This window comes from Trachypithecus francoisi, unplaced genomic scaffold, assembly GCF_009764315.1.
Source record: "Trachypithecus francoisi isolate TF-2019V2 unplaced genomic scaffold, Tfra_2.0 Lachesis_group15, whole genome shotgun sequence".
Taxonomy (NCBI): Eukaryota; Metazoa; Chordata; class Mammalia; order Primates; family Cercopithecidae; genus Trachypithecus; species Trachypithecus francoisi.
The window spans coordinates 28,839,125-28,864,694 of NW_022681460.1; the positions used below are offsets into that span (position 1 = coordinate 28,839,125).

Here is a 25,570-nt window from a genome sequence, read left to right on the forward strand (position 1 = left end):
GTGGAGATTGGAGACTCCTGCATTTTGAAAGTTTTTAATGAGATGTCATTCTCCCACCCTCCCCTCCTTGTTTAGTGCTGGTTCTTAGAAATCAGCATAAGAGAGTCTGGATCTACTGGAGGACTCCCTTGTCACAGAGTACCAGACATGACTTCAGGGCAGTATGTCTGTATTTGCAGTCACCTTCATGCCAGTCATAGCCATAAAACCTCAAAGCTTGCTCAAGTGTGGCTACAGAGCCAATGGGAGGAACCAGTTGTCTTGCTGCACACAGAGCACCTGGGTTGCACAATGAGAGCCATGCTTGACAGTGGATACCAAAAGGCTATCGTTTGTTACCCCTATGAGCAGTAATAAGCACCCAGGGAAGAATGTACACTATCCCAGTGCCAGCAACATTTAGATGAGGCCCCCATTATTAACGCAGAGCTCAATAATGCTCCAATGCTGGCATTATTTATTTATTTATATATTTTTTGAGATAGAGTCTCGCTCTTGTTGCCCAGGCTGGAGTGAAGTGATATGGTGTCGGCTCATTGCAGCCTCCGCCTGGTAAGGTCAAGACATTCTCTTGCCTCAGCCTCCCAAGTAGCTGGCATGTGCCTCCACACCTGACTAATTTTTGTATTTTTAGTAGACACAGGGTTTTACCATTTTGCCTGGGCTGATCTCAAACTCCTGGCATCAAGTAATCTGCCTGCTTCAGCCTCCCAAAGTACTGAGATTACAAGTGTGAGCCACTGTGCCTGGCCTGCTGGCATTAAAGAGAACAAGACAAACTTATCAACTGCCATATTAAAATAGGCATTCAAGGACTACCTTCTTGACAGTTTTAAATTTGAACACTGATTATTCCAAGTTTCCAACCAACATCTTGGAGTTGCTAATACTATTTTGTATATCATGCTTACATGCTCAGGCATTTTCTGCATTGGTATTGTGGAAGTTGAGATGTACAAACATATAAAACAATATCTGAAGCCTCCTCACAGTTTGCAACCAAGTTCGAGCAAAACAATATCCATAACCTTAAACTAATACAACATAAAGTAAATGTAACAAGGATATTGATTTGAATTTTTATTTACTTCTTAGGGGTTTTGTACTTAATGAATAAATATGTTTTGGTTTTACTAACTTTTGAACTTTAGTAAATTAAGGTGTTTAACCTTTGCATGTTAATATGTATAATAAGTAATATAATAAAAATTGTTAATAAATATCCATTTTATTTATTTTGTTCCTTAGGAACAAATTTAGTGTTTGAAGATGAAATCACTGCATTACAACCTGAAGTAGATAAGTTAAAAACTCTAAATGTGAACAAAATTATTGCACTGGGACATTCGGGTTTTGAAACGGATAAACTCATCGCTCAGAAAGTGAGGGGTGTGGACGTCGTGGTGGGAGGACACTCCAACACATTTCTTTACACAGGTAATTGTTTCAAAAGGATTGCACGAGCCAGAATGTCCAGATAAGTACTTTGTCTCTTTTGCCTTTGTAACTGTTATTATTCTTTTTACTGCTATTTAATATGTAATGTATATTATATGATCTATAATATATATGTAATATACATTAAATGGGAACATGTGTAAATCTTACTCACAAACATTACTAAGAAATTTATTGATTTCATGATAAGTCAATTCCATATATTTATGTATATAATAAATATATGACATAAAATATGTATAAAACATACATAAACCACACATATGTAAAACAAAAAGACTATTGAGCCCCAACCAAGTCATTTATGATAGATTCTTATCAAAAAGCAACATGTCATATAAAAAACTTTAAGCATAAACAAAATAATGTAAATAAGGGCCTTCATAACTCAAGGTGGATTTGATTTGTAAGTTGCACAGGTAGCAGAAGCTGGAACTCTGAGTGTGAGTCCTAACTCTGCTTGCAGACTAGGAATATAAGTATCCTGGAAGCCACATGACCCTGGGTCCTCAGGAGAGCATGCACTCTTCCTACCCACTACCTGACTACCCCCACCACTCTATTTTTTTCTCTCTCAGATTGGTGTTAAGTACTTTTCAATAGAATAACTCTTTTGTGAGTTTTCCACTTTAAACTTATAATGTCCCAAAACTTTTGAATCTGGTTCCACCTTTCCCACTTCCCCCACCTTGCACTGCATAGATCTTTGAAGTATGCCCAAGGGAGGGAAGAAGAGGCTGATAAACAGCTCTTCTGTCTACCAGCACTCGCAAGAAAGGCTTTGGTGTGGGAACAGCCCTCCCTTTGAAGAGGCTCCTGCTTCTACCATCCTTATGTGGGCTGTCAAAGGCCATGCTATTTTGATAAAAAGCAAAACTCAAAATACCCCAAACAATAAGTAGGAAATACCCAAAAACATTAAAAGGAATTATCACTAAGAAAGTAATTTTTATTTTCTTTCTAGTACTTTGGAGTATTTTCCAATAATGAATGCATGTTACTTTTGCAATCAGAAAGCAAGACATAAATCATAAAAAGGAAAGAAACACAGTACTGGGTGAAAAGTCCCCATTCCTGATCCACTTGAATGACTTTGGGCAGGTCACTTAGCCTCTCTGAATCTGCTAGCTTCCCTTCAAAATAGGGGATGATCATGCTCAAAGTTCCACGTTACTGTGAAAATTATATGAGATGTAAAAATATGTGAGAGCAGTTTATAAACTATAAATAGCTATATTCTGGTATGCAGTGTCGTGGAGGTTGCTTGCTCATAAAAATATGTCAGTCAAAATCATAACTCACAAACTAAAGTTAGTCTTCACTTAAGAAAATACCAGTATGAATGTGTGCTAACTAAATTCCTTCACAGATATTTTACTTATTGGTAAACACAGGCTAAGGAATCATTTCAAACTGAGTTAAACTGAGAGGTTGTGAAATCAATTTATGGGTTATGACCAGTAATAGGGCTTTTCTTTTTTTGACAGATAAGACTAAAATAGATTAGGCACTTACATTACTCATAAGAATGGTAAATTTTGTTCCATGGGAAAAGATGTCCATAAGATGTCGAGAACAGCCCCAGGCACATAGCAGACAATCCATAAATGTGATGAGGATGACGCCTAGCACCGGACATTGTTAGCATGAATAACATTGCAATCAAACAGCTTCAACAACTCCATAAGGGTTAAATGAACTAATAGAGTGAAGACTAGGAAATAATTGCAGCAGGTCATTGGGAAGCACCAGGTAGGGGTGAAGACTCAATGAAGTCCTTCTGACTCTACCACTAATGATGGGGTCCTTTCAATGCCTGATTACCCTCATCTGTGGAATGAAGGTGGTAACAAGAGTACCTATCATAAAGGGTCACTGTGACTTAATATGTGTAATGAATGTATAGGTAAATGGCCTTAGCACAGGGCCTAGTATGTTAGCTGTTCTTATTTTAGTTATGTGCTGGCTCACTGGATAAGACCTGTGAAAACCCAAACCTTAGCTTTTCTCTGAGGCAGTGTCAGCACCCTTGGACACACAGTGGGAGCTAGGTATGTCTTCTCCCCCTTCTTCCTTTAGAGTAATGGTTTCAAAATGTTTAAACTCTGACCCATAGTAAGAAGAACATTGTAGACAGGGAGCCAAAACACACAAACGTATATGTGTGTGTGCATTCACATACAAATGCACAAAAGTACACACACACACAAGTGAAAGAAAACTTTCACAAAGCACCTGGAATGCACCCTGACTTTTCTGTTTTACTGTTTTATTCATTTAATGCCAGTTATCACTCATTAAATTTATTTTCTTGTACTGTAGCTAATCCATGTTTCTAAAACCTCAGCTTTAAATGAGACATGACCAAAATAATGCATGAACACTCAAAGGAGTTTCACCCCTTCATTCAGATATGAACATTCTTATGTTCCCCCTGACTTGTCTTTACTGCATCTTAATCAATGCTGTCTTACAGCAACAGCAACAACTGATCATTCATGGCCTGTGGTGCATGTCCATCAATGAGTGTGCCCTGAGAGACCTGAAAAGATTGGGTGACCATGCCCAGATTCCCATTATTTCTGTAGCCTATCCTTTGTTCCCATAACAGTACAGTCATGCCTTAGTATCTGTGGGGGATTGATTCTAGGACTCCCTGTGGATACCAAAATCCATGGATGCTCAAGTCCCTTACATAAATGGTGTAGTATTTGCATATGACCTGTGCATATCTCCGCATATACTTTAAGTCATCTCTAGATTACTTATAATACTTGATACAATGTAAATGATATGAAAATAGTTGTTATACTGTATTGTTTAGGGAGTAATGACAAGAAAAAATATCTGTATATGTTCAGTACAGATAAAACCATCCTTTTTTAGAAAATATTTTTTGTTCATGGTTGGCTGAATCCAACGATGCAGAACCTACAGAGAGACAGCCAACTGTATGTGCCTTTGCTAAGTAGATAAATTTAGTTAATGATGAAGGACTGGATGAAAGAAAGATTTGAGGATAAAAATTAGAGTTTGCTTATCTGTAAATCTTGAAGTAAATAATTACAGTCTCTGAGAAAACTGAGATAACCAAGACTTAGTCATTTACTTCACATTTCATGATTGCTTACCAAGATTAAACTTGTTCTGATGAAAATCTCCACTTTCATACTCATCGTTTTGATGAGTGAACATAACAATTAAAGGTGGCTAGGCACAGCAGCTCATGCCTATAATCCCAGAATTTTGGGAGGCTGAGGCAGAAGAATTGCTTGAACCCGGGAGTTCGAGACCAGCCTGGGCAAGATAGGGAGACCTCATATCTACAAAAAAATTTTTAAAAAACTAGCCAAGTGTGGGGGCATATGCCTGTAGTCCCACCTACTCAGGAGGTCGAGGTGGGAGAATTGCTTGAATCTGGGAGGTTGAGGATGCAATGAGCTATGATTGCTCCACTGAACTCCAGTCTGAATGACAGAGTGAAACCCTATTTCAACAACAGCAACAACAAAAACATTAAAGGTAATTCCAGGACACAATAGGCATGAGGCATGTTTGCCTGTTTAAATAAACTTTCCTGGCCTTAAGAAACAACTCTGCTGAATAATTTTATGGAATTAGAATGACATTAAAATAATGAATCTGGTAAATATGATTAGTTAATAAAAATACAGTTAAAATAATACATCCCTTGGAATTTTAAATCTTACTGAGAATCATTTCTGCACACACTGTATCCAATATACAAACACACATGGAAGAAAACCTTTCCAAAGCTCATGGATTGCACCCTCATATTTTCTCTTCTGTTATTTGATTTTTTTAAATGCTGGTTACCACCCATTACATTAATTTTATTGTATTGTAGCTTGCTCATATTTTTTTAAAACTCAGCTTCAAATAAGGCATGACTAAAACAGTGCATGAACGGATCCCTTCCAAATGTTGAAAGTTATTCCAGTTTCTTTCCTTTCCAACTACCATGCATATGCAGGTAACCCCAGCACTGGCTGACCAGTCTAACATCAGAGTGAAGGCTCCCTCTAGGAGGCTTACAAAATGATAAAGCTACAAAGATAAGAGCTAAAATGCAAACGCTTTCTCTAAAAATCTTAAATCCTAGAGTCACGAACTGGTCCATGTTACTTCCTTTAGAGAAAAAAGTAGTAAAAAGTACCTGCAGCAGGTACACCAGGGCACTCCATTCTCTGTGCTGTCCTTGAAGGGACTCCAAAGATGCTGTTTCTCTCTTCGCCTCCCAATATTTTAACTATTTTAAATATTTTAATCCAATATTTGGATTCTGCAAATCAATCTGGCTAGCTGTGGCCTTGGGTGAATATAAGCACCAGTTTCCATAGCCTCCAGGTAAAGAGATTCGAATTGTTAATTCTGTCATCCTTCCCATTCTAACATCCTGTTATATAGAAAGTCATCCATACATACAGCCTGAAAGCTTACTTTTCAGGATTTGGGGAAATATAAACAATTTGGTAGAATACCTCATACTTTTGTTAGGCTACTGATATGAACTTTATTCCTCTAACTCCTTTGAGGCTCAGACCATCTATCCCCCTTATCACTCTCATCTAATCACCTCCAAGCAATGTCCCACATCACTGAGAATTTAGTACCCAATTTCCTATCTTCTTCTCCACTCCAGCTCCTGCCTTCACCTGGCAGAGTGTCCATGTGGGTAGTTGATCCAATACCCAAAGTTCAGAGTCCCTTGATCTCCTCAACCCAGTGACTGACAGCTCCACTCCATTTCAGCAACTTCACTTCTGGAGCCACAGGCCGAGACTTGATTATCTCCACAATTTCTCCATGTCCAAAACTGAAATGGGATAGTTCCCTTGACCCCTTCATGGGACTCATGAAAGGGTTGTCTTGTTTACTCATCCTGTAGCTCTCAACTCCTCACCGGAGGGAGAACACATAGGTGAGCGCGTGCAGAGGCTGGGACAAGTGCTTCTGGGTGCTGGCAGGAGTAGAACTCTGTGCAGCCCCGCGGCAGCATCTAAGTGAGTATCTGTGACCCCTGGAGCCCCAGAGGGCATGTGTTACAGTGTGCCCTTTTAGCTTTGCTGTCTGTGGACAGTTTAAGTGTTTAACAGTTAAGTGTGACAGCCCTCTGTATCCTAAACTCTTGTTCAGCATCCAGGAAGAATCAGCTTGCAAGAACAAATTGAAGATGGTGAATGTGGAGAATTTTATTGATGATGAAAATGGCTCTCAGTGGGATGGGGAACTGGAAAGGGTATGGTGTGGGAAGGTGTCTCCTCCTGGCATTAGGCCATCCCCGGCTGAACTCCTCTCCGAGGTCCTACCGTCAAGCCATCCCTCTGAAGTCAAGCTGCTTTTCACCAATGTCAAGCTGCTTCTTCTCTTATCTCCTTCTCTGCCGTTCCACTGCCAGTGGAGCCTGAGGTTTTTATGAGGACAGGATAGGGGACAGGGCAGGCCAGGGTGATTTGGAAAAGGCAACATTCGGGCAGAAAAATGGGGATATAAAGTTCTCACTTTGGGCCATGGGTCCAGGCTTGAGGGTGGAGCCATTGCCAGGGACCCTACCCTTTTCTACCTCATATTTCCCTGCCTCCACTCTCAACTATCTTATCACAGGCCTCCTAGCCATAAAGCTTTCTCACTCCCTTATTTTTTTAGAGCTCACCTTCAGCCTTATGAAACCTCAAGTCTTTTGAATTCGTCTTTCCCTCCCAGTCCAGCAGGCTTCACTTCTCTCCTTGCTAGCCTGGAAGTGTCCATTATACCCTTGACTGTGTCGTGGCTGACACTGGAAGGCAGGTATCCAGTACTGTTAAATGGATGTTAACAAGTGCAACTTCTTTAAAAAGTAAGATTTCTTTATTTGATTGATCAGATTTTTAAAAATTATCTAATTTCCATTGCTTCTGGATTTAGGCACATATATTGAATATAAAATTCAAAACTTTTCATGTATCTAAAGAAATAATTTTAATGACCACAGAATTTTGCTCTTAAAACAAATGGAGCCTACAGTGTAATTATAACTAAGACAGATGACAAGCACCTGCTGCGTTTTCTTTATGCTGCCGTCAGGCTGGTGCATAGTCTGATGGGATGGATACATCCCTGCTATAATAAGAATAAGTAAAGAGGGTGGAAGACTGTTGTTGGTGTTTACAATCATTATTCATCTCTCCATTAATTTTCATCCTTGCAGTTTAGATAATCTTGCCTTTTAGAACAAGAAAACAATGTTATTACTTACAACATTCACAAGACAGGGAAACACTCATCGACAAAGAACCATTTCCTTTGGGCATTTGATAAGAACTGCTGACATCTGTGTTTATTAAGTGATGGGGGAGAATCAGCGAAGGGGCAGAGGTGTGGGTGGTAGCTTCAAAGATAATTTCGTGACTGAGTGTGGTTGGGCATGTTGGCAATCCCAGTGTTTGCAATTCCAGTGCTTTGGGAGGCTGAGGCAGGAGCGTCACTTGAACCCAGGATTTTGAGGCTGCAGTGAGCTATGATTATGCCACTGCAGTCCAGCCTGGGTGACAGAGAGAGACCTTGTCTCAAAAAAAAAAAAAAAAAAAAGACTTTGCTTTCCTGGTCTTTTTGAATGTGGTAAGCACAAGGACTTACTTGTACTGGTGGTCACCCTCTTGGGTCCTTTCAGTAAACTTCTGGCCATGGCCCAGCCGGAGCACCTGCTTCCTTTACAGAGCAAAGCCAGAACCTTCTGGTTTGTAATTTTTGCAGCCACATAACACTGATCCGTTTTAGCTGTCTCAGGAAACTGCTTTCCAAGATGAAGTGAGACTATCCAAAATCAAAATCTAAAATGAATGACTACAGAACAAATGGCAGTCCAAGGTCATTTGGCAGGGTTGAATTATAAGGAAAGGTGATGGCCAGCTACTGTGAAGTCTTAAGCCTACTCATAGGTACGAATCTCTTACCAGGACTGAAGTTTGTGTTTCCTTAACTTTGCTGCTGGATCGTCTTCTGCAAAGGATCTCATTTCTCCAACTTTCACTGGGAAGTGGCATGGGGTTTTGGAAAGTGCTTTAAACTCTAAGAACTGGTTTCCTCTCAGGCTCAGCCACCACTAGCTGTCTGACTTTGGACAAGTTACTCAACCACTCTGAGCATCAGCTTTCTTTTTTTAAAATGGTGACAGTGATATGGCTACCTTAGAGAGTTGTGGGGATTAAGTGAGATAATATATGAATAGAATGTATAAATATGTCTATATTAGACATATTTGATCTGTTAAATATATTATATACATATGTATATATAGAGAGAGAATATTAGAGAACTGACATATTTATCTTAGACCTACTATGTTCTAGGGCCCAGTTCTTCTCATGTATTATCTCTCTATATATACAGTATTGAGAGAGAAAGAGAGAGCTAGAGAAATAGAAACCAGTAGGATATATCCTATCTGAAGAAATCTAATAAAGGTATTTCACTGAACAAAATGGTTTCTCCTTAAAATGTATTCCGACACCAATTTCCCCCTCCTTGCTTCTCATACATATTAATTCACAGAAATTATATTAAAGGCAGTAGGACTATGAATAATTTTTTTCTTCTGCATTTGCCAAATATTCTGTAATGCTAGTTTTACTTTTATAACAAATTTTTAAAGTCCCTCTAAACCCTATAAAATTAGCCACTAGTCCTAAACTTGAACTGTAATACATATTTTTGTTAAATAAAAAAAAAGATATCCTAAATTTGAGAATCTAAGCTAAATTCACAAATGACTAAATGTATCTTCTTACTTTTAAAAGATAAGAAACCAGGAATTCAGTGGTTTAACCCAAGCAGCGTAGGTATTCTTCACTCATTTCTCTTGTCCTCAGTATATGTTTCCCCCAGGCCAAGAAACATTTATGTCTAGGAATTCATGATTGTTCATCTGTAAGACACTCTCCAAGTACTCTGTCATGATTTGGAACCAGAGCTTTGGCCATCCATTCCAGATGACCTCCAGGTTCTAAGCTTTATCTGAAGTACTCCACACTGCATTGCACACCAGCATGATGGGAAGGAATGACTCAAGGGAACTGTTCATTTAGACAACTCATCAACTATACACAGCCTTTCACACAGCAGCTGACAACCACTGTAGGAAGAACTCTGGCCAAATGCTTATATATCAGGACTACATCAATGTATGGTCACAGTTACCTCCTTTTTAACCTCAAGAAACAAAGTTGTTACTTCTGAAAAGAACACCGTTAGTAAATGGAACTACATGGGCGTGCCAAAATGAAAATCAATCTCTCTCTCCACCCCATTCTTTTGGCCACTGCATTTTAACAGGCCATGGTGATAGAACCAGAAGGTAGCTGTGTTTCAATAATTTTTGTTTTCTTATTTTTAAACATTGTTGTATAGAAGCCTGTTTTATAATGTAAGAAGTGAATGGGAATCCTAGTTTCTGGAATGATGCTGAGCCATGGAGATGGCCAGATTCCATGTGAAGAGAAGAGACTAGCAGAAAGCTAAGGATTTGCTCACTTTCCCCTACTCTGTATTCATGGAGCAGCCATTCCAAAAGATGACGCACCAGACCATGGGCCTGGCCCTGCTAGGCAGTGGAGATCCAAAACAATGGGCACTCACTGGAGCTCTGCGAAGATCTGTTGAATGAGTGACTAAATGTGTGGTGAACTCTTCCCTACCTGCAGGGTTCCCTGCTTTGCCCAGCCTGTCAGGCTTGGGTATGAGCAGATAGCCTGGATTGGATTTCATGAGGGCTTTGTGCCCACTCTGGATACTACCAGAAGATGCATAATCTCTTTTAAAGACTTCCTGGGTCATCACTGAAAGGCCAGAGGAAAGAATTTGAGCAGTAAATCGAAGCATGTGCAGAGTGACATAGTCTGGGCATAGATAACAGTACCTGATCCTTCAAATTCCCTAAAGTTGACATGACAGCTTGTGCATCATGGTTTGGTACAGAGATGACTGAAGAGACAGTGGTTGCTCCTCTGGTTGCTGGACACCTCTTGAATGGGCTGTGATGACTAGAGAGCACGCTCTGTCCTGTTCACCTGAAGGTGCTGCTAGACTAGCAGAAGCAGAGACAGCAGTTGGGCCTGATTGGAGAGCTGGAGGGACTGGGTGCAGGGGACTTCTAGGCCAGCAGTCTCTGTGCTGTGCTCTGAGGGGCTCTGGTGGCAGGAACCTAGTCCTGGGTTCCAGCTCTAGCAGGGTGTAGCCTGAGGAACTCAGCTTTCCTGCTTTATTGGCTTGCCTTGCCACAAAAGGATTTCTTGTATGTTAAAGATACTAATAGCTTAAAAACAAAAAACAAAAAACTACTAATTTAAACCACTAATCAAATCTTTTGTTTTACAAATTTAGAAAATAAAATTAGGCCCCAGGGACTAAATGTCTCTCCCATAGTCCAGAAACCAGACTGAAACTGAGCTAGTAGCAAAACCCATTCTCCTGTATCCCAACTCCCAGTTCAGGTTCCTCTTCACTAGCTGCCACCCAGCTGCATAGTTGAGGACATTGAATTGAGGGAACCTGGGGTAGAGGGCTGGCACTCAGGCATTGCTGGCTTCTGCATGATTCCACCACAGGGAAAGCATCTTAATCATGTATGATCCATAGAAAAGTGATTGCTCAACTCCTTAAGTTGTCATTCAACAAACATCTATCTAGCACCTACCACATGCTAGACAAATCCTAGAGACACAGCTGCCTCTGCCCTCATAGAACTAAATGTCTTGAAAGAGATACTGACCCTGATCTGATTTTTAAAAAATACATAATTATGCAAATAAATCATATTATATATAATTACAAAGCATGGTATAAAAGGAAAAGTACAAGATGCTGTGAGAGCGTGTAAAAGGAGGACTTGGCCAAGTCTAGAGGATCATCAGTGAGTATTTCCCTGATGGACTAACATTAGGGCCAAGATCAGAAAGATGTCCAGGAGTTAACTTGGTCAATAATCATTGTTAATCTTTATTAAGAATTTCCCTTCAGTCGAGTCAGGCTTCACTTGCTGCATTAACTTCCCTAATCCCCACAATAACTCTGTAAGGTAGGTGCTTTTACTTTTTTTCCACTTCACAGATGAATAAACAAGAAGTAAAAAGATGTAGCTAATTCACATGTAGCCCTCTGGCTTCAGAAGCTCTTTACTCCATAAGGTTCCTGGGCACGTGGGTGTGGTCTAGGAATGGGAAGAGGCTAAGAATGCTGAAGGGCAGGCTGAATGTTCTAGATGAAGCTGGTGCGATAAGGGCCACATGATGTAGGTCTTATAGGTTAGGATGTTCATGTTAAAACTGTTAATGTTTTTGAAATATCTAAAACCAGGAAGTGCACGATCATATTTATGTTTGGAGTGTGCACTTGCAAGTAATTTAAAAGAGTCAAGTCCCTTAGAAGCAATCACGTGAAATAACCTAATAACCAATCCTTTTTATCCAGTCCCCTTATGTGGTCCCAGTTCAGGAATTCTTAAACCAGTTCTTGTGTTAAAATCATAGCATGGACTGCCTTACAACATTCTATACTTCAGTCCATTGAAAACCACATCAGGCCAGGTGGGTGGCTCCAACACTTTTGGAGGCCAAGGCGAGAGGATTGCTTGAGCCCAGGAATTGGAGACCACTGAACTCTAGCCTGGGCAACAGAATGAGACCCTGTTGAAAGAAAGAAAAGGAAGAGAGAAAAAAGAGGAAGGAAGGAGGGAGAAAAGGAAAAGAGGGAGGGAGGGAAGGTGGAAGAAAGAAAAAAAAGAGAGAGAGAAAGAGAAAGAAAAGGCTGCTCCCTGGCACTTCTGTTTATTACCATGTGACACCAGGAGGGCAATTGTCCGGACCCACACTTAGGTTCACCACATTCCTTGGCTCCCAGGACAGAGTCCTTTGAGGTTCCTTCAAGCACCCGTACCATGCTGGGAAATGAAGCCTTTATAAACTCCAGATGTCAGTCCACAACTCCACAGCCCCTTTGGATTTGGTTCCTGGATGAATTCTAGGCTAGATGACTGGAACAGGGTTCTGGTGAACATCTTCCTTCCTGCCAAGATGACAAGTCAGGTTTCTAAAGACAGATGTGTAGCTCTTTGTGGAAAAAATATTCTGGGCACGAACATCTTCACCTGAACAGCACGGAATGGCGTAGAAAATGTGAAACCCTGTACTGGTTTCTGTGTCAGTGATTTCCTGGGATTGTGGACTTGAAGGGGAGCAGAAAGAGCTCAGCTGTGGAGGAGACAGAGATTAGCCAAACCAGACCAGCTGCATGGTTAGCATCTTCCTTGTTCCTTGTTCCTGATTAAGCCCATTTAATATGCCAGTGACAAAAGGATCATGAAGGTCTTTCCAAATGAATGAATGTTTTCTGGAGCTGAGATTGCTGGCTCCTATTTGCAGAGTGCATGCTGAGGCATCTAACCGGATTACTGGATTCCTAAACTTTTACATTCTTTCTAAGCTCAGATATTTCTACGGAAGGCAGATAGATAACGGCCAAAAAAAGATCAGGCTTTCCTAGCTCTTGGGTTTCCAGGAAACTGACAGACTCCTGATACCTGCAACTAGTGCCTTCTCTCCCTGGGCGGGTTGTTCTCCGCCACCTTGTGGACATTTGGGGAACTGCACAGTCCCAAGCATCTATCATCAGAGGACGAATTGACAGAGGCTGCCATAACCACCTGGTCCCCTGAAGTAAAGACCAGGCACCAGGCTTGCCCAAAGGAGGACCAGCACAGAGCAGAATGAGGCTGAGTAGGATGTTAACCTTCCATGCTGGTCTTCCATGCATCACGTTATCTGCCACTGTCACAGACAACATCTGCATCCACTACAGATGGAGATGGAACAAAGGCTTTCACTGGATCTCAAGTTAGGTGCTTCTGTAAAAATAAAGTTCCAAGACCTTATTCTTTTTTTTCCCAGTGAGAGCAAGAAAACTGGATGTTAATATTGGCAACGACTATTTCCTGCTTGTGAAGCGTTAGTATTTGCAGTGCTTCTGCCCTGTGGTTAGTGAGCTGAAAGGGGGGGCGCTCTTGGCACAGGAGCATGGCAGGTTTGGATTCTTCGTAACATGTTACTCAGCTTGTCTTATGTGAAAAGAGAAGCCCAGAAAGAGCTTGGAACACAAAGATGCAAATCCTGGGTTTGCATTTGATTTGGTAAGTGGCCTTTCACAACCAGCTTGCAGACTTTAGGGAAAAAAAAAAAAAATACATGGTAGGCTTGTGGGTAGTGGAGAAAACGTAAGCTCCAATACCTCGCAGCATGGGTTTTCAGTTTGCCTCCTCCGAACCCTCATCACGTACCAGCTGTGTGACCTTGGGTACTCTGTCTATGACAATCAATTTTCTTGTCTGCAGTGTACAGATAATAGAGGACCTGTCCCATGGGAAGCTTGGAGGACTAAATGAGATTAAGCCCAGGGTCTGACTCATGGCTGATTCTCATAACAGGTCCTTGTGTGTAATCAACATTTGCTGAAGTTCTCTGGACCCTCTGTGAATATCTAATAGGAATGACTAGCCATGGGTATGAAGAGGGAGATGATAGAAACAGTAATGTGGTCAACTGAATCCATCCCATAGTCTCTAATTTGAAACAGCTGAACTGTGCCATTGTCTCCCTGGAGGTAAGATGTAAGCCACCGAGTTCCTGAAGCATGTCTACAGTTAAGGAACTTAAATGTGCCAAGTGATTAAAGGTTGGGCTGCCTGCTCCCTGTATGGTGGCACTCTCCACCCTCCTGCATACTCTCCACTACTCCAGGCAGTGGTGGGCCTTCTAGCCTCTGGGTGACGAGCAGCTCCCACATCTCCCCTTTGAGACAGAGGCCTGCAGAGCCTGACCAGTGTGACGGCTGGCTGTGGTGAGAAGTGTGCGTGCTGGCTGGCCTTCAGGGTGAATGTGGCTCTTCTAAAAGGCATCTGAAGGGACGCAACATTTAGCAGCAAATCCCAAAACAGCTCTTTGTCATCTCTGTATCTTCTACCAAAGATGTTAAGCTCTGAAGTCTATGTCTGGGGTTTCTAGAGAGTGCTATTTCCTTATAAGAGAAAAAAATGCACTCTTATTGTATATTTATGGAGTACCTACAATATGCCAGGCACCCAGCTAGGGAGTTTAGATATGTAATCCTCTCAACGGCCCTGTAAAATAGGGATTGTTTAAAATGGATTTCATTTCAAATGAATTTCTCCCACTTTATAGGCAAGGAAACTGAAGTACAGTATGGTAAAGTGGCTTGGCTAATCCACCTGGCTAGTGAGAATGGAGCCACAGTAAGCCTGGAGGATACTCTTAACAGTGTTTCATCTTTGTGTGCCCCACAGCACAGGCACAATGCCCGAGTCTTAGGAAGAGCTTGCTGAGTTGAGAATGGTAGGATTCATATACCAAAAGGGCATTCGGAAATGGGCAAATGCCCAGACAGGGCTCTGAAAGACTAGCTATGTAGAGCAACAGATGGCGAATCATCAGTTTAAAACTCTGTCATCCAGCCAGTGGCCTGCTGGCCTATAGCCAGCCATGTATGTACAAGGGCTGACTTGATCAGCTGTGGCTCTTTTATTTCAGGCAATCCACCTTCCAAAGAGGTGCCTGCTGGGAAGTACCCATTCATAGTCACTTCTGATGATGGGCGGAAGGTTCCTGTAGTCCAGGCCTATGCTTTTGGCAAATACCTAGGCTATCTGAAGATCGAGTTTGATGAAAGAGGAAACGTCATCTCTTCCCATGGAAATCCCATTCTTCTAAACAGCAGCATTCCTGAAGGTAAGTGAAGTTCAGGGGAATGTTCCACCAATCTAAAATTTAGATAGTGGATATTTTCGTCCTTCTCATTTTTTCCTTTAATGTTTCAGGAAAAGATTATAATACTGTTGAAGAATTTAGCTTCTTCCTTGAGTTTGCCCTCTTCATGGATAGATTTAAAACACACCCAAATGCCAAAAAGCCCCACTTGCTTTTTCAAGTCTTCTCAGCATCAGATTACATGCATCACTGCTTCCTCTGCCTTTTAAAATCTTGATCCTGACATGCAAAAGCCACTCTCAGCTTGTGTTTACAGGAGAGATGATAACTTAAGTAAAGGGTTTCAAATTGGGCAGAGCAGAGCTCAAGTCCTGGCCCCCCAACTAGAGGCAGTGTGCCTTGGGCAAGCTGCCCAATCTCATGGGCGTCAGTTTCTTTATCAGATGAGGGAGTACCTTATTTTTATGTCTGTGTCTCAGAGTAAAAGTACATTTTTCTATCATTGATTTTCGTATGTATCCAGAACACACTCCTGTGCTTGTTTCTCACCTTCCCTTTTCTGTTGACTATGATCACATCAGGAAGGTGAGGTGCATAGCACCCAGGGGAGCCTGTAGTCACAACACAAGCCCCTCAGTAGCTAGATGGGAAAGGGGCCCAGGACGACGCTGACAGCGATAGCCCAGCTGCACCTCAGCAGGCCCTTTATAACTGCCCCTGGGCCTTTCAGAGCTCCTACCACCATCACTAAGGCTGTCCCAGGTGGGCCAACAGGTAGCTCATACAGGTGTGGTGAGTTGGTAGATGTTCAGCATATTCTTAAATTAAGATGCATTCCAGGTCTTATTACCAGGAAACAAAATAGAAGTTTCTAAGGAGATTTCATGGTCAAAACCAAAATGCACACAAATATGGTAAAGAAATATGTTCTCACAGCAAGTAACATAGATGATGTTTCATTCCTTTTCCAGAATTTAGCACAGTGTGAGATTTGCTTTAATTGTAGGCTACCTTCTTTTCTTTCTTCTAGATCCAAGCATAAAAGCAGACATTAACAAATGGAGAATAAAATTGGACAATTATTCTACCCAGGAATTGGGGAAAACAATTGTCTATCTGGATGGCTCCTCTCAATCGTGCCGCTTTAGAGAATGCAACATGGGCAACCTGATTTGTGATGCTATGGTAAGTCATCTGCAGGAGTGGACATATGCTAGGAAGGAAGAGGGAAGAGGAAGGAAGGATGTGAGAAGGGATAGACTGATAGCTACAGAATGAGGGATTTCAAAACATTTTTGGCCAGGGTGGTGGCATGTGCCTATAGTCCCAGCTACTCAGGAGGCTTAGGTGGGAGGATGGCTTGAGCCCAGGAGGCTGCAGTGAGCTATAATTGCACCACTGCACTCCAGCCTGGACAACAGAGCGAGACTCTGTCTCTAAAATTAAATAAATATGAAAAATAAATAAAACATTAGTGCCTAAACAAAGGTCTGATGTAGCTTTATACTCAGTACCTTCTTAAGGTGTTGGAAGGAGATCAGGTAACCACCAACATACTGCTTTACAAGAACTAAAATCTTTAAGGTGTTCTTAGATGTCTGAATTTTGGATGTTGCTTTCCTTTTGTAAGATGATGCAAATGCACAAACTCTGCTACCCTTGAGATATCAACATAATACATAAAAGCATATCTGCTTGGATCCAACTTGGCCAAACTGTTTTTCTCTCATCTGTTCACTTGACTCCAGAGAACCCTGGCCTTGTGTGACAGGAACCTCTTTCACAGGCACAGAAAGACAACACACAGTTTTAATGGTAATAACAAGTCCTGTGGCTGAGCAAGATCACCTATGAAGAACAAGCCCCTGTCTACTTGTCTGCAGGCAGAATGGCCATGGTAGCTCTCTGGGGGCCTTATTGAGCCAAGGTCTCCTATGTCGGACTACCACTTCCACGGGCTTACAGCTGGGCTCAGGGAAGTCATTTTTGTCAGTGCTTGGCATGCATTGCCCAGTGCCCAGGATACAACTGCACTCAATAAATGTTTGCCATGTAAATGACAACAATCATGCTCATGCCAAGACCAGACTGCTGGTGTCTCCTGAGCATCATGCAGTCAATGCCAGAGAAGTAGTTAAGGAGAAGCTGGTATATAAATGTTAAGAGAAGTCTGAAGGGAAACAACCCAGGCTGTTGGCAGTGCTTATCCCTCTGTTAAAGAGGCTAGAACAAAGGAGAGCTTTTGCTATTTATTTATTTACTTATTTATTGAGACGGAGTCTTGCTGTGTCACCCAGGCTGGAGTGCAGTGATATGATCTCAGCTCACTGCAACCTCCTTCTCTTGGGTTCAAGCAATTCTCCTGCTTCAGCCTCCCAAGTAGCTGAGATTAGAGGTGTCCACTACCATGCCCAGCTAATTTTTGTATTTTTAGTAGAGATGGGGTTTCACCATGTTGGCTAGCTGGTCTCAAACTCCTGACCTTAGGTGATCCACCTGCCTCAGCCTCCCAAAGTGCTGGGATTACAGGTGTGAGCCACCACGCCTGGCTTTTTTTTTTTTTTTCTCCTAAATGAGAATGTATTCATTTTATTTCTAATAACTAAACATATATTTTATAAAAGAAAAGAATGGATGTGATTCTCCCCAGTTTTAAAAGGCTGTCCCTGTCTTTCCAAAATTGCCAACTTGGGAATCAGCTGGAGACATAGATATAGAGGCCAGGTTCTCTTTGGCATGAGATCTGGTGTTGAGCAGGCTCTAGGCCAAGCCCTCAGAATCAGGCAGAGGGCATGGCCTGCCCTGGAGAAGCCTGTGCAGGAGTGGCTCTGAAGGCCACCTTCCATGGGAGGCCCAGTCCCGACACCAGGACTACAACCGAGAGACCATTTTGCTAAGGCCACCTGGCCTGACAGTATGGGAGTTTCAGGAGGGGGAACTAAGAGTTTGACATGGACTGGTAACAGTGTATTTTTATTTCTGAGAGTGTAAAACTAATTCTAATTATAGTTGAGAAATTTCTGGGAACACAGTAGCAGGGGAAAAGTAGCTTTATTTCCTCAGGAGAGCTAACCAGATTCCTGGAGCTGATCCTAAGGAAGAAAAACCAGAGTAACTTATGTAAATCTGTGCTATTGTTTCAGATTAACAACAATCTCAGACACGCTGATGAAATGTTCTGGAACCATGTATCCATGTGCATTTTAAATGGAGGTGGTATCCGGTCGCCCATTGATGAGCGCAACAATGGTATGCTCCCAGGCCCAGCTCCTCAGTGTGTCATGTTCTCTCTCTGATCTTTTCCTGCTGTGGTTCTTGCCCTGAACACACCCACGTGCAGCCTCAGTTCATCTCTGCTGCCAGCCATGTACCAGAATGTCATTCCTTTAAGTTAGGATTAGCCATTATTAAAGCCTAAGACCTAGCCTGAAGGACACATACAAGCTTACATGTATTCACACACAGAAGCTGCAGCTGTTAGTGGAACTCAAGCTTGGTATGAATTTCTGATTAAAAAGCTATACTAGTTGTTTCTGATTTATGCAAAATATCAACAGTCTCCACCTTGGCATCTGAAAAGAGACAAAAATCACCAGTCTTCTGTCCTAAAAAGACATACCACTGGATTAAAATGTTACCGTAGTATATTTACAGCTATCCAAGATTATATCATATGGCAAAACAAATCAACTACACAAATACTCAAGACACTCTTGTAGCCCTCCCTGATTTACTGTGAAAACCAATCGGTTATCAGTATAAGGCCCCAAATGCATCCCATTGTCTGACAACAGGGACAGGTTGCAGGGACATTGTTTGTCTGGAGGAATTGAACAATGCAAAACAAACTACTGGAGATCCAGCCCCAGGCTAGCAGATCTAAGACTGAGCATGGTGACCTTCTGAGGCACAGTCATTTGTGAGCTCCTGCCATCTTGCCCAGTGGTGGAGTGCAGGGTCAGAGGCCTCCTAAACTCATTCCCTCCCTAAGTGTCAGGAACCACTTAGACATAGCTGATATGCTCTATAAGCTCTTATAGCTCTCTAAGCCTCCCCATGTCCCCTTCATTTCTTCCCCCAGTGCTGAGGGAAACTGGTCATGGTGTTAGCATTTTCTCAAGCTATTTTCCTTCTTGCCTCATCTGTGACTACCCTCAGGCACAATTACCTGGGAGAACCTGGCTGCTGTATTGCCCTTTGGAGGTACATTTGACCTGGTCCAGTTAAAAGGTTCCACCCTGAAGAAGGCCTTTGAGCACAGCGTGCACCGCTATGGCCAGTCCACTGGAGAGTTCCTGCAGGTGGGCGGTAAGTCACCCATCCTGTAGGGCTGGCCCATCCAAAGTGACATGGGATTTCCTGCTGGTTGGCTCAGCTTCCCCCTCACCAAAAGTGGTGTGGTCAGGTTGGTTTGGATTTTTCCAACACCAATACCTCATCCCTTAATGGCTGTGGACTCTCAGAGCCACTGAGATTAGATTGGGGTCAAAGCCCCAAAGCCCTGGCAATAAGCAGTATTTGCCAAGTCTGATTTGGACATCAGATGGGCCCTCTAAGCAGGTCAGCTGCTTTGAGGTCTAGTTTCTAATAAAATCTTAAGTTATTTAAGCATTCAATATTCTTAAAGAAAAAAAAAAATCCTCTCCTTTGTTCTACTCATCGTTGCCTGGAACTATGCCAAGATTTAAAGGAATGCTGTCCAATCTGTATTAACCAGGATGATTTCTGTTAGGAGCAGCCTACTGCACAGACACACCTTAACACCTGGTTCTAGTCCCACTGTGACCTGGGGCAAGTTCTCAACCCCTATGGGCACAGGGAGAAAACCTTTCCTGTTTATCTCATGGGCTGTAGCGAAAGTTGAATGGAAATAAATGCTTCCTAAATTGCCAAGGGTTTCTGAAACACTTTTGTTAATAATTCCACAGTCCAGTGAATTAATCCTTTAAAAGTAATCTTAGTTTACCTGGAAACCATAATCTGGCTTCATTTTTTTAACCTTAGGTTATGGTCCCACTTGATAGAATTGCTTTGCTGAGTTCTCCCTCTGCAGAACACATTGCTGTTGAGATTGAAGGGCTACAGAAGGCAGTGGGGCCCTATCCTACTGCCTATGGGGCAACCCAAACATCCTCCATTTTCCCAGAAGGGAGTTGAGGGAAAAGCAGTCTTCTGACGCTCTAACAAAGCACTGCATAGCTCTATGCCTTGTGAAAGTCACCCAATCCGAAATGATTACCATTTAATGGTCTTCAAAATTGTAAAATGCTCTGTGCCTCTGATCTGTTTCTCGCTTTCTAAGGCCATTGAATCAATTTACTAGGCCAATTCAGCATTTTAAGGGAAAAATAGAAAAAGATGTGGTTTCTCCATGTAGAGTCACCCTTTGCCCATTTTGGTCCAAAGCTGGTTTTCCTTCCAGTGGTTCTCCTATGTCCTGGAAGGACTCAATGATAAAGGATGGCTGCAATGTCACAATTCTCTTGATAAAATTTCACTCAAGTTTAAACCAAAGGAAAAACCACAGCCCCATGCCCCAATTCTAGAGTTTGACCAAAATTCCTTAGGAAACAGAAATCTCCCTTTGGATCTGGTGAAAACAGACTAATTTCTTTTCTAGGAATCCATGTGGTATATGATCTTTCCCGAAAACCTGGAGACAGAGTAGTCAAATTAGATGTTCTTTGCACCAAGTGTCGAGTGCCCAGTTATGACCCTCTCAAAATGGACGAGATATATAAGGTGATCCTCCCAAACTTCCTGGCCAATGGTGGAGATGGATTCCAGATGATAAAAGATGAATTATTAAGACATGACTCTGGTAAGCATGAGTGTCTCTTCCTTTCTCTAAAGAACAACCAAATTGGGCCACGAAGGGGAGCTACTAGTGGTGCCAAGAGGGCAAAGTGACTCCCTGTTTTGCTGACTCCCTCCTGCTTTGCTTGTTGGAAAGCAGCAGCACAGCACAGCAGAGAGGAGTATGTACCCTGTCACTCCCTGAGCACAAACATGCCTTCATCCAACCCCAGAGAGAAAACATTTGTAAATCAAAAATGCTTTCAAATCCTTTTAATTACATCTAAGCACCTATTTAAATTGTGAAATATAAATGAGTTTTGCATTTACAGAAAAATCACACCTCTGGAATTTTAGCATACAGAAAACCATCACATTAAATCATTTAAATTTTCTTTCTTGAAGAAGCTTTCTGTGTGAATCAGTCAGGTAGAAATGGATGGGGTAAGTGCCTCCCTTTCAGCACAGTGGGTTGGTGGTACAAATCATAGGAATAACCATACTTGATGTCAGTTGGTACTTCTGGCAGCATTGAGGGGCATTATATGCCAGTCTCACTTTTAGAAATCCTGTTGAGTTACATTATGTGCATACAGACCACTGACATAGAACACACTTCCCCTTCCTCTTCCTAGGGCAGAGACCAGCAAGCTTACAAGACACACAGGTAGCTTCTTGGCATTTCTGGGAAGTTCCACCAGGATCTTCTTCAGTCTTATCATGCTGGACCTATCATTTTCGCTACTTAGGGTGGAGGGCAGGACCAGACCACGAGGCAGCCCTTTCTGGGAGGGAAGGTGCTGGCTTCTTCTGTCCCTTCCATGACAGAAGATGGAAGGGCAAGCATAAAAGCCCCATGAGACAAAGAGGTTGATAGTCATCAGCTGTCCACCACTCAAGCCTAGACTGATGGATGTTAGAAAGAGGAGCTCACGCAGAAGGATAAGGAAGCCCTGGATCTAAGGGTTCTCAACACTGGTTATACATTAGAATCACTTCAGGAGCATTTTAAATTAAATACCAATGGCTCAGCTGCATCTCTTGAGAGATTCTAAGTTAATTGGATTGGGGCTAAACTCTTTTTCAGTGATTCTAGTGTACACCCAGAGGTGAAAACCACTGAAGAGAGAAGGGTTCTTAAGTACCGGAGCGTTATTTTTCAAATTAAATTCTGTTGGGTCCCCATGGGTTTGTTGTAGCTATAGGCAATTAGCATTTATCCTCTCCTCTCTTTGGTAAAGGAAACCCCCCTAAGCCCATCATCATCATCAATTACGTGAAAATAATTATTGGGGAGGTAAACAAAAGGAAGCCACCCTTGTTCTGGAGTGGTTCAAAGGCTATGATGTCAATGATCTCTTTCTAGTAATCTCAGAGCTGAGGCAACTCTACTTCCCCCAATTACCCAATATTGAACAACAGACACATTTTACATTGGGAGCATGAAAAAGCAATCAACTTCTTTGTACTTATGATCACCAGCGTTCCTGTCTTCTGTGACACTTTACCCCTGCTTATGAAATAGCTTCCCTTTTATAATTACAAAGGACTACCTTACTGTTGATTGACAATTACCTTTTCTGTAGTTAACATAATGTATATGTTTTTCTAGGTGATCAAGATATCAATGTGGTTTCTACATATATCTCAAAAATGAAAGTAATTTATCCAGCAGTTGAAGGTCGGATCAAGTTTTCCACAGGAAGTCATTGCCATGGAAGCTTTTCTTTAATATTTCTTTCATTTTGTGCAGTGATCTTTGTTTTATACCAATAGCCAAAAATTCTCCTTGCCTTTAATGTGTGAAAATGCATTTTTTCAAGTGAGATTCAAATCTGCCTTTTAGGACCTGGCTTTGTGACAGCAAAAACCATCGTTACAGGCTCCTAGAAGCTGAAGGTTAGAGCATTATAAAATGAACAGACTGACATGATTACTCAGGGTCAGCAACCTAGTGAGTTAGAAAAAAAATTAACATAGGGCCCTATAAGGAGAAAGCCAACTATATTTAGTTTACATGTCCAAATTTTAATAAAATTGTACTAACAATTTTAAACCATATTTTTCTTCTTCATATCCACTTCTAATCCATCAAAAAGCTTATGTTTACATAAAATTTTATCATTCACAAGGAGTTTTAAGTACATTGTCTCATTTGATATCCACAACTTGCTTTTGGTAGGAAAGAGAGATGTTTTTCCCACCTACCAGATGAAAAACCTGAAGCTCAGAAAGGGTTGACTTGCCCATACAGCTAACGCTGACAGATCCAAGACCTAAACCTAGGTCTTTTGAACTCAAGTCCAGCACTCTCAACTATATCAAGTTACTGTTCAGAATGATACTTAATATCTCCTCTCTTCATAATTATCAATAGCCCCAAGCTCATGGATGACAAATTTCTGCTTTATTTCTTGTCTCTATTTTTTCACTTTTTAGCTCCTGTTATAATAGCAAGTTTAATGATATAAACACAGGATACCATTCTGTCTTGCAACACCTATGTGCCTTTGATGAGTCAGGTAGCAAGCTGTAGTAGATAATGAGAAAGGCCAGAGGCTGCAAAAGACAGTCAAAGGATGGGGAGAAAGGAAAGGGAAGAACAAGACACCAGGACTGGTTTATATTATAAAAGAGCAAGAGATAAAGAGCATTTACACATGTTAAACAGATATTTTGTTAAGCAAAGTGCCCGAAACATGGCATTAACTGTTATTTTATGAGATTCCATCAGCTCTGCCTCTGTCCCCTTTCTTCTTCCTAACATGAAGGTATCATGAGAAGAGAACCTTCTAAGATAAGCTGTAATTCTAAACCTGTACCTTTCCCTCTCCACAAGATGCCAGCACTGCACTCATTCTACTCATACCACACACACCCAGTTATGGAATGTCCAGAGTTCTCAAAGAAATGACTTTAGGAAGACGTATACATTTTTGAAGTCACTCTGCCTCCAAATCTGAACAGTCACTGTAAATCATTCTTAAGTCCAGATATGAGAACTCCTCTGAGTGGGTGGTCAGCAAATACCCATGCTGATGAAATGACTTAGGCCCAAAGAACAAATACTTAAGATGGGAGTGGAACAATATGAGCCTGCTCAGCTCTGCATTAAGTAATTCAAGAAATGGGAGGCTTCACCTTAAAGTGTGCAAATGGCAGCTAGAGGTTTGGATAGGGAGTATGTTTGTTTCTTAGTGTTTACAAATATTAAGTACTCTTGATACAAAACATACTTTTAAACCTCATAACCTTTTTATAAAAGTTGTTGCAGTAAAATAATAGCCTTGGTTCTGTGCATATATGGATTAGCTATAAAAAATGTCAGTAAGATTGTACAAAGAAAATTAGAGAAAGGTACATTTAGGGTTTATTTTTTACGCTTGGCCAGTAAAAAAAGGTAAATTTTATCAGAATTTTTTAAAGAACTTTTTTTAAGTTCCCTAAATGTGTGTGTGTATTGTGCAGTGGTATAAGAAATGACTTTGAACCACTTTGCAATTGTAGATTCCCGACAATAAAATTGAAGATATGCTCTTTAGTCTTTGATAGTTATTTCTTCTCTCATTCAAACACCTGCAACTCAAGACAATATGACTGAAGGAAAACTCTTGACAGATTTTCACTGGTATCATTTCTTTTGATCATAAGCTGCTTACCATCTGATAACCCTCCATCCCCCCTCACACCCCTAAAATGAGAAGAAAAATGCATCCAATTTTTAAGTAGGAGAGAAAAGTGAGTGGTATTTTAAGAAAGACTACTAAATTTGGTGGCTTTGACATACAGAATCTGATATAAAAAATGGTTTTGAGGCCAGTACTGATTCCTACAAATAAAAACTTCCAAGTTAATGTTGAGGATTTTAATTTACCTGTACTGGCTGTGTGCCCAAGAATCTTCAAGTATACTAATAACACAATGAGTTGGTTTCATTATACCTCAATTAGTCAGACACATTAAAACCATGTTAGCTGTCTTTGTTTGGGCTATTAGTCCGTTCTCATGCTGCTAAGAAAGACATACCTGAGACTGGGTAATTTATAAAGAAAAAGAGGTTTAATGGACTTACAGTTCCACATGGCTGGTGAGGCCTCACAATCACGGCAGAAGGCAGAGAAGGAGCAAAGGCACATCTTACATGGAGGCAGGCAAGAGAGTGCGTGGAGGGTAACTGCCCTTTATGAAACCATCTCACTATCAAGAGAACAGCATGGGAAACACCTGCCCCCATGATTCAATTACTTCACACCGGGTCCCTCCCATGACACATGGGGATTATGGGAGCTACATTTCAAGATGAGATTTGGGTGGGGACATAAACCATATCATTCTGCCCCTGGCCCCTCCCACATATCATGTCCTCACATTTCAAAACCAATCATGCCTTCCCAACAGTTCCCCAAAGTCTTAACTCATTCCAGCATTAACTCAAAAGCCCACAGTCCAAAGGCTCATCTGAGACAAGGCAAATCCCTTCCACCTATGAGCCTGTAAAATCAAAAGCAAGCTAGTTATTTCCTAGATACGATGGAAGTACAGGCATT

The 25,570-nt window shown here is 41.5% G+C and overlaps 1 protein-coding gene across 1 annotated transcript in view; it reads left to right on the forward strand.

Annotated features, from left to right (window-relative positions):
- The window catches only part of NT5E (5'-nucleotidase ecto), a 45,210-nt gene extending 20,650 nt beyond the window's left edge, over window positions 1-24,560 (forward strand). Inside the window, exons 3-9 of the mRNA XM_033234512.1 lie at window positions 1,249-1,437; window positions 15,051-15,248; window positions 16,258-16,412; window positions 18,371-18,476; window positions 19,386-19,535; window positions 20,848-21,048; window positions 22,636-24,560. Of these exons, the coding sequence (XP_033090403.1) occupies window positions 1,249-1,437; window positions 15,051-15,248; window positions 16,258-16,412; window positions 18,371-18,476; window positions 19,386-19,535; window positions 20,848-21,048; window positions 22,636-22,799 (1,163 nt within the window). The 3' untranslated portion in view covers window positions 22,800-24,560. The remainder of the gene's footprint in view (window positions 1-1,248; window positions 1,438-15,050; window positions 15,249-16,257; window positions 16,413-18,370; window positions 18,477-19,385; window positions 19,536-20,847; window positions 21,049-22,635) is intronic.
- The last annotated feature ends 1,010 nt before the right edge of the window (window positions 24,561-25,570 follow it).